Source organism: Pezoporus wallicus, unplaced genomic scaffold (genome assembly GCF_028554395.1).
Source record: "Pezoporus wallicus isolate ANWC-B61680 ecotype Strahan unplaced genomic scaffold, APGP_CSIRO_Pwel_v1 contig_4722, whole genome shotgun sequence".
Taxonomy (NCBI): Eukaryota; Metazoa; Chordata; class Aves; order Psittaciformes; family Psittacidae; genus Pezoporus; species Pezoporus wallicus.
In genome coordinates this window covers 1,731,313-1,740,486 of record NW_026641840.1, presented here as the reverse complement: position 1 = coordinate 1,740,486, position 9,174 = coordinate 1,731,313, and the positions used below count along the sequence as shown (strand labels likewise).

Genomic DNA, 9,174 nt, shown 5'->3' with positions numbered 1-9,174 from the left:
CAGATGGGTGCTTATGAGTGTGTGGACACTGTGAGTGGATAAGCCAGCACGTTGTCTGGTTATTTTTTTACTATTAAACATGACAGCTTGATTCTAGCCACAGTAACAGCTTAATGAACAAAAAATGCTCCCAAAAGATCTCTCCCCCACTCACTCTATTCGCTATTAGCAAGAGAGGATTTGCAACAAACACACACAACAGATCCCTTGCAAGGGGACTCTCTTTATCCAGGCAGATTCAGTGCCAAAATAGCCCCCGCATTGCTTATAGTATCTTCGCCTTTGTAACAGGTGGGTTGCTGCCACGCTGTTAGTGCTATCATAGAATCATAGAATAGTTAGGGTTGGAAAGGACCTTAAGATCATCCAGTTCCAACCCCCTGCCATAGGCAGGGACACCTCACACTAAACAATCTCACCCAAGGCCTCGTCCAAACTGGTCTTGAACACTGCCAGGGACGGAGCATTCACAACCTCCCTGGGCAACCTATTCCAGTGCCTCACCACCCTAACAGGAAAGAATTTCCTCCTTATATCCAACCTAAACTTCCCCTGTTTCAGTTTTAACCCGTTACCCCTTGTCCTGTCACTACAGTCCCTAATGAAGAGTCCCTCCCTAGCATCCCTATAGGCCCCCTTCAGATACATACAGAGATGGATCTGCTGATTACTTAATGATCTCTCTTGGAAAGCAGCACAGAGAGTGGGTGACCTAAAACTGACACATGCACACACAAAACTAGGTGTATTACCTAGACATGAGCTTCCTGGGGACTTCCACGCTTCAAAATCATAATCTTCATTGTGCATGTTATAGTTTAAATCACCTTTTGGAAGTACCTGGATCAGTTGGAGTGAGCGCAGAGGAGGCCATGGAGATGCTGCGAGGGCTGGAGCAGCTCAGCTCTGGAACCAGGCTGAGAGAGCTGGGCTGGGTCAGCCTGGAGAGGAGAAGTCTCCTGAAGGGGAGACCTTAGAGCAGCTCCAGTGCCTAAAGGGGCTCCAGGAAAGCTGGAGAGGGGCTTTGGACAAGGGATGTAGGGACAGACCAAGGGGAATGGCTTTAACCTGCCAGAGGGGAGATTAAGATGAGGAAGGATCTCAGATCTGGCTTGCATGTACAAAACAACTTCTTTTATGTTCCTCCGAAGTCTGGATATGAAATAGCCTGCTTTCCTCCACCTACACTGCAGCACATCTCAGTGTTTGAGCAGGTGACTACAGATCTCGTGTGTTATCCCACAAAGACCTCCATATCATCACATGTGTTACCATGATGGCATCTTCCACCCTCACTCATTCAAATTCATCAAGGATGAGAAGGAAAACTTACAGTGTCCTGGGTTCAGCAGCAGCAGTCATTTTTGTCCTTCTTAGTAGCTGGCACAGTGCTGTGCTTTTGACTTTCAGCCTGGGAACAGTGCTGATAACACCGATGGTTTTAGTTGTTGCTAAGTAATGATTACTCCAGTCAAGGACTTTGTGAGCCTCATGCTCTGCCAGGGAGGAGGGGAAGCCGGGAGGAAGCAGAGACAGGACACCTGACCCAAACTGACCAAAGAGGTATTCCATACCACAGCACGTCATGCCCACTATATAAACTGGGGGCAGTTACCCAGAAGGGCTGGATCACTGCTCAGTCGGGCTGGGTATCGGTCAGTGGGTGGTGAGCAGTTGTATTCTCTTCCCTTGTTACCTCCCTTATCATTATTACCATTGGTGGTAGCAGCAGTGGTTTGTGTTATACCTTAGTTACTGGGCTGCTCTTATCTCAAACAGTGGGAGTTGCATTCTTTCAATTCTCCTCCCCATCCCTCTGGGAGCAGGGGAGGGGAGGAATGGGGGGAGTGAGCGAGCGGTTGCGTGGCAGCTGGGCTTAAACCACGACATATAGTTAAAGGCCAACACTGGCATAAAAAAATTGAGTTAATGAATACAATGAGGACAGAAACCAAAAAGAAGATTCCTAAGAACTGGAACTCTTGGGTTCTGCTTTTAACATGGAGGTTGAGAAGCTTCTTGTCCAGTTGGCCATGGCAGCTGGGGATTAGACCGCATGATGATTCAGAAGACACTTCCAAACTGATGTCACCTTCAAGGATACTTTTATGTATTCAGATCTGGAAGAGAATCTTTTAAACACCACAAAAGGGACAGCTCTTAAAAAAAAAACCCAGACAAAGCCTTTGAAGAGCCTTTAAACATCCTTTAATTCTGCAGTTTCAAGACTGACACACAAGCACTTACACAGCTCAGAGAGAACCTATCTCAGCATGTGAGACCCAGCTGGGCTGACAATTTACTTGGCACATACAAGTGTATGCTGGGTTTGGAGGGATGGTAGAAACAGCCTCAGTTTATAAGGAACCTTTGAGAGCTGGCTTCATATGGTCAAGGCAGGGCAGAAATGGTGACTGAAGGGCTGGGATCTGCCCCTCCTCCTGCCCTTGCTGATCATCAGTGCTGAGCTCCATAAGCCTGCATGTCCTTCCAGTGTACCAAATGACAATTACAGAACATCTTTTGAGCTGGGGAGGCTCAAAAACAGAAACAGAGAATGAAGTTTTGCTATTACCTTATATTGGCAATTTTCTCCTACATCCAACATCATCCAGCGTGGTATGAGCTGTAGAAACAATGCCATATGGCTCTGTGATAATGAAAAACTACAAGTGGAAACAAATGGTCCCATGTTACCTCCCACTATCAGAACTGGCTTATCACTGTCTGAAGGAATAAGGAACTAGATCTCTTTGCAGTAGAAAAAGCAAAAAACTTAATGCATCTACAGCTGTCATGGAGAATAGCAGAAGCAGAGCTGAAATGGGCTCCATGCAGCAATGCTGTTGGAACAGCATCAAAACCATCACCCCACATGTGACCAACAGGTCTGAGCTGGACTGTGATGGTCCTGTTTGCTTTAGTGTGGTCTGAAGGCTCTGACCTAACCCAGTGTGAAATCTGCTCTTTCCTCCCTAGAGACAGCAGCTTGCCTGACATCTCTAGACAAAGCAACAGCAAAAGAGCAAAGCCAAATATCCCACCCAAATCTCCACCAGGATGCCTGTTCCTGTTGTACAATCCCTCTTAGGAGAACATGTTAAATAAGCAGTATGTGATTACACATCAAACCCCCCAAAACAACCTCAAACCCAAATCTAGAATGGCATTTTCCTTCTCAATGCCACCCCAGAGATACGTGCTTCAGCTTTGATTGCAACAGAAACACAGAGGCTTGAACCTGCAACCCACCAGCCCCTGCTGCTCAGTTGATGTGACAGAGCAGATCACACGGTGGTGATTTTCTTGTCCTTGGTGGCTTGTTTGATCGCGGCCTGCTCACAAATGATCTCCTTCAGCCTCTGCAACCTCATGTTCTGGGTGGTTTGGTCTCCCACTCCTGTCTGGCTCCGGTGCAGTAGGTTCAGGGCGTAGATGTATTCCAGCTCTGTGTACTTCACCCCTTGATCCACCACCAGGTTTAGCAGCTCATCTGCTGTGTTGTAGAGCATCTCGTAATACTGCCTGAAAAGCAAGCAAACAAAACACCCACTCTGGTGAACAGTGCTATGTGATGATATCTGGAAGGTAGATTTAGATTAGATATAAGGAAGAAATTATTTATTATAAGGGTGCTGAGGCGCTGGCACAGGGTGCCCAGAGAAGCTGTGGCTGCCCCATCCCTGGCAGTGTTCAAGGCCAGGTTGGACACAGGGGCTTGGAGCAAGCTGCTCTAGTGGAAGGTGTCCCTGCCCACGGCAGGGGTTGGAGCTGGATGAGCTTTAAGGTCCCTTCCAACACAAACCATTCCATGATTCTATTCTCCTGACATTTATCTCTATAGAATACCATCAACTATTATTTTTATCCAGCTGTGCCATGAGCAGAGAACACTGCATCAGGTGCTGTACAAAGAGAGCACAGACATATTCTGATTGAACATCAGTAGATGCTAAGTGGGCACCTACTTGCACAGGGTAGCAAATCTCAACAAATCTGCTCTCATACTCATCCACACTCAGCTAAAACACAGACTATGGGGAATAGGGGGTTTGTCTTTCCTAGTAGTTACCATCAGCTGAGATGTCACTGGTATCCAGCAAATAGAAACCAGTATATAGATAGATGCATATAAATATATGGGTTCAAACTGAAACAGGGGAAGTTCAGGTTGGAGATAAGGCAGAAGCTCTTCCCTGTGAGGGTGCTGAGGTGCTGGCACAGGGTGCCCAAAGAAGCTGTGGCTGCCCCATCCCTGCCAGTGTTCAAGGCCAGGTTGGACAGAGCCTTGGGTGACATGGTCTAGTGTGTGGCATCCCTGCCCATGGCAGGGAGTTGGAACTGAATAATCTTAAGGTCCTTTTCAATCCAAACCATTCTGTGATTCTATGTACAGGGTGATGCACAGATGTGTATCCCGACTGCAAGAACAGGAGTCTTCCGGAAACAAAGAAATCACAGGGGTAGGGGAAGTGAAGTTTTTTTTGTCCCTAATGAACCCCTGTTGGAGAGAGATGCTAATACGGAGCATGGCAAGAGCTTCCAGCCTAAGCTCCAGGGACCACCAACGGTACCGAGACACACAGTTAGAGAGAGGGAATATTAAATAATGCAAAATCAAATTTGAGCCAGGAGCTGAAGGTGCCTTTTTTAATAAGTGAGAGATCATCTGAAGAGAAGGAATAATACAGAGGCTGCGGTGAGGCTGGTTTGAATTAATGCAAAGTGGCATTAGGGAAAGAATAGATTGCCAAGAAAGGGAATTTAAAGAAGTACTTACTGAAAGGGAAAACGTATCAGAGGCCAGGGAATCAACGGGGCAATTCTGACAGCTGCCAATCCCACCACTGCAGAACAGGCTGCAAATGGACGTGGGACTGTGTATTTGCCCTGACTCCACAGCCCAGTGAAGGAGGTGAAACCAGAGAGAGCTGCCAGGGTGTTCGAGGGCTTTTTCTTTCCCTCCTTCCATAAGTGGAAGGGCCACGGAGATGCTGCGAGGGCTGGAGCAACTCTGCTCTGGAGCCAGGCTGAGAGAGCTGGGCTGGGTCAGTCTAGAGAAGAGAAGGCTCCTGAAGGGGAGACCTTAGAGCAGCTCCAGTGCCTAAAGGGGCTGCAGGAAAGCTGGAGAGGGGCTTTGGAGAAGGGCCTGTAAGGCCAGGCCAAGGGGAATGGCTTTAACCTGCCAGAGGGGAGACTGAGATGAGCTCTTAGGCAGAAGCTCTTCCCTGTGAGGGTGCTGAGGTGCTGGCACAGGGTGCCCAGAGAAGCTGTGGCTGCCCCATCCCTGGCAGTGTTCAAGGCCAGGTTGGACACAGGGGCTTGGAGCAAGCTGCTCTAGTGGAAGGTGTCCCTGCCCGTGGCAGGGGTTGGAGCTGGATGAGCTTCAGGTTCATTCCAATGCAAACCATTCCAGGATTCCCTTATAGCACAAACTGATTATGGTTTGAAACTGGGAGACGAGTGTGTACTGCTTGGAAAGCACTGCTTAGAGGTCATGCAGCAGAAGGAAAACTGGGACTCTGGTGCCCTTTATAGCACTTCTGTGAATTCCTGTCACAGCCTTTCTAGCCCACACAGCTGTGCTCTGTGCCTCAGTTTCCCCATCTATACCATGGGGTAGGATGTGGTGTCAGGAGTCCGTGCTCTAGATACCACCAACACAAACCATCCTGCTCTACAGGAAGCTGTGCATTTATGAAGCTTTACAAAGCTCCTTTATGCAGGAGGGCTCCCAATGCTGAGCAGACCCTTCCAGGTCTGGGATAAGGGGAAGGTTCTCACATCCAACCCCACTGCAGCAAGCTCCACCAAGCCATGAACCTCAGCTGTAGTTTAAATCCCTTTGGGGTATCAAAACCCAAAAAGAAGTGGTGCACGATGGAAAGTAACCCTTTTCCTAGAGGAACTGGTTAACTTCATAACCAATGACATTACAACATTACAGTATAACATCTGTAATGACCTTATACTGTTATACATAACATCATTACAAGTGTTATACACCCTTGTTAAGAAAAGGATGTGAAAAGCTCAGGGAAGTGAAAAGGTTGGAAGGGGATGACCTTTAAGGCTCCTTCCAACCCAAATTGTTCTGTGATTCTCTGATTCTTTTCTGCCTGCATTCAGCAAGGATTTGTTTCAGCCAAATACTGAGCACTTCTTTGACTGAGGAGCAAATCAAGGCAGAAATGGGCTGGAAGAGCCAAAGAGGAGGTCCCTGCATCACTCCTCTAAGCTTCTGCAGAGAACAAGGGCAGGCTGCAGCCTAATCCTTAGGTCTTGGTGGAATAAATGATTTAAAACCCAAGAGCAGGAAAAGTTATCACCTCCCTCCTTTTCCCTCCTCTTTGAATGCATTAAAACAGCAATCAGGGCAAACACGGCAAAGCTGCATATTCGATTGCTCTTGTCCTTTACTTTGCAGGCTCCCAGGTCTGGCTTAGCTTTGCCTTTGCAGGGAGCATCCAGCACGCTGTCAGACTGCAAATCACTGCAGCACCGACTGTAGAGCTGCTGTAATAAAACTACATGTTAGAGTGGCTCAGGGCTCACCCACTATTGTGGCCAATAGGAGAAGAAGAGCTCTGTGCTTCTATCTGCTCTGTATCCTTCAAGGCATCATCTACTGCTGTGACCTGAGAATATGCTCCTCTGGTTGGAAGTCTGCACCAACACAACTGCTGTTGAGATCAGCAGGAGAAAGGGGGAGGACTCCAAAATCATCAAAACAAAGAACAAGGACAGGATTTGGGTTGTGTGCTCAAGAGAAGGGAGTGTGAGTGAACGGGAGACATACACGTAGACACAAATCAAGAATACAGGGTACGAGACACAAAAAAATAGCTCCTGGGGATGAATGATCAGCTCAGAAAACAATGGAGCTGTTTGGCTTCACACAGCTATACAGATATATGTGGAGCCATATATCAAGGTACAAGCTCCTGGAGCTGATGGAAGACTAGCTCACCAGCATCACAGACTGCTCAAGGGGACTCTGAGGCGGCCTCTGCTCCAAGGATGAATTATTCCCTTAGAAGCACGGGGTAAATGGGTCAGATAAGTGTCTCAATGACAGTATTTCCCTTAGAAAAGAAAGGGAAACGGCGCAAGCCATTCAAGAACAGGCTTGGTTAAGCTGCTTGGTAATACTTGAGGTCTGTGGGAACCCCAAATCCCCCTGATTTATAGAATCATAGAATGGTTTGGGTTGGAAAGGACCTTAAGATCATCCAGTTCCAACCCCCTTGCCATGGGCAGGGACACCTCACACTAAACCATCTCACCCAAGGCCTCGTCCAACCTGGTCTTGAACACTGCCAGGGATGGAGCATTCACAACCTCCCTGGGCAACCCATTCCAGTGCCTCACCACCCTGATAGGAAAGAATTTCCTCCTTATATGCAATGATAAAAGATGTTTGTGCAGCTCAGAAGGGCAGGTAAGGACTAGGGAGACCCTGTACATACCTGTACCAGCTGCTGTCTGCAGAAGGCAGCTGAGTCATCCCCCAAACTCCTCACATTTGGGTAACACAGAGCCGCTCTGTGTCAACTACTGATTTCAGTTCCTATGCATAGGATGGAGAACCCAACAGCACAACTGGTGGTCCCCCAGAAGCTGCTGTGCTACCCACCACACAACGTGATAGGATTTACTGCCCTTCATGTGCACATCTCCTGTTCACTCCGACTGTGCTGCTCATAGTGCTGAATGAGGCCACATTTGGACACAGGGATTGGAAATCCCTCCGTGGCTCAGACAAGCTGCAGTTTGCAGGGCTGCTCTGTCCCCAACAGAGCTACAGCACTGAATCCTAGCTTTCGATAAACATCAATAGCAGAAGTCACAAAACCTTGGGAGCATGTTTCTCCCCACTGGATTCAGGAAGGGGGAGACTAAACCCAACCTCATCTCCAAGCACAGGAACAGACTTAGCAGTTTGATTGCTAATGATGCTAACACTGTAATCCCAGCACAACAACAAAGCACGGAGAATTCCCTATAAACCTTTTGGTATGGAAAACCGTATCAAAGCCATCCCATGCCTTGGCTCAGGAGCACATTATGGTAAGACCTGTGTGTCCAATCCACCTCCTGCCACGCTGATGGATATCCTTTAAATCTTGGCTCTTCTTACAGGTAGACACATAGAATCCCAGGCTGGTTTGTGTTGGAAGGGACCTTAAAGCTCGTCCAGTTCCAACCCCTGCCACTGTCAGGGAAGCCTCACACTAAACCATCTCACCCAAGGCTCTGTCCAGCCTGGCCTTGAACATTGCCAGGGATGGAGCATTCACCACTTCCCTGGGTGAAGTTAAACTATCTGTTTAATTATGCCTTGTAGAAACTAAGATCCCACATTTGAATGGCAGCTTCCAATCTGTCACTGCTCATTCACTGAGGGCCCAGAAGCTGCTGTCAGCCTCTAAACCTTCTGGTTTAGAAGGTTTGGGTATTTATCATGATGCTTCAATGCACAGTCAGAAATCTAAGGTTAATCTGAGGGTAGTGGCAATATCTCAAGAAGAGTTGTACAGACAAGGTGTAGAACGAGCAGGAAGACTGCCAAAGTAAATACTGAGATTCAGGAAATATTGCTCACCTTCAGGGAGACTACACTGAGCAGATATGAAATGAGATTTTAACCTGTGCCTGCTCTGGTTTGGTTTCCAACACAGTGACAGAGAGGATGTCTTGGATGGGGCAATCTCTCTGAGAGATGGCAGGTCTTTGCTCCGTATTCTCATGGTCCATGTTCTTATGGTCCATTTTAGCATAGAAGCATAGGAATGGTTTGGGTTGGAAAGGACCTTAAGAACACCCAGTTCCAACCCCCTGCCATGGGCAGGGATACCTCACATTAAACCACGTTGCCCAAGGCTCTGCCCAACCTGGCCTTGAACACTGCCAGGGATGGAGCATTTATCACTTCTTTGGGCACCCTGTGCCAGGGCCTCATCTGATGGTCCATACTGTCATGGTCCATAAGACTCATGGTCTTCTCAAGGTGACAGAGCACCTTAAAAGAAGAAGGAACAAGAATTAAAGCTCTGCCTGTAGTCAGACCGATCACCGGACAAGCTCAGCAACGCAAGTCCATCTTATAGCTGCCTTCCTTTTCAGCCTGTCCCAAATCTTGGATCACTGAGGAATTCCGCACCACCAGACACA

At 47.8% G+C, this 9,174-nt stretch overlaps 1 protein-coding gene across 1 annotated transcript in view; it reads right to left on the bottom strand.

The window, feature by feature from the left end:
* Positions 1 to 2,418: 2,418 nt before the first annotated feature.
* The window catches only part of EXOC4 (exocyst complex component 4), a 393,664-nt gene continuing 386,908 nt past the window's right edge, over positions 2,419 to 9,174 (bottom strand). The window contains exon 18 of the mRNA XM_057425605.1: positions 2,419 to 3,525. Coding sequence (XP_057281588.1) covers positions 3,288 to 3,525 — 238 coding nt within the window. The 3' untranslated portion in view covers positions 2,419 to 3,287. The remainder of the gene's footprint in view (positions 3,526 to 9,174) is intronic.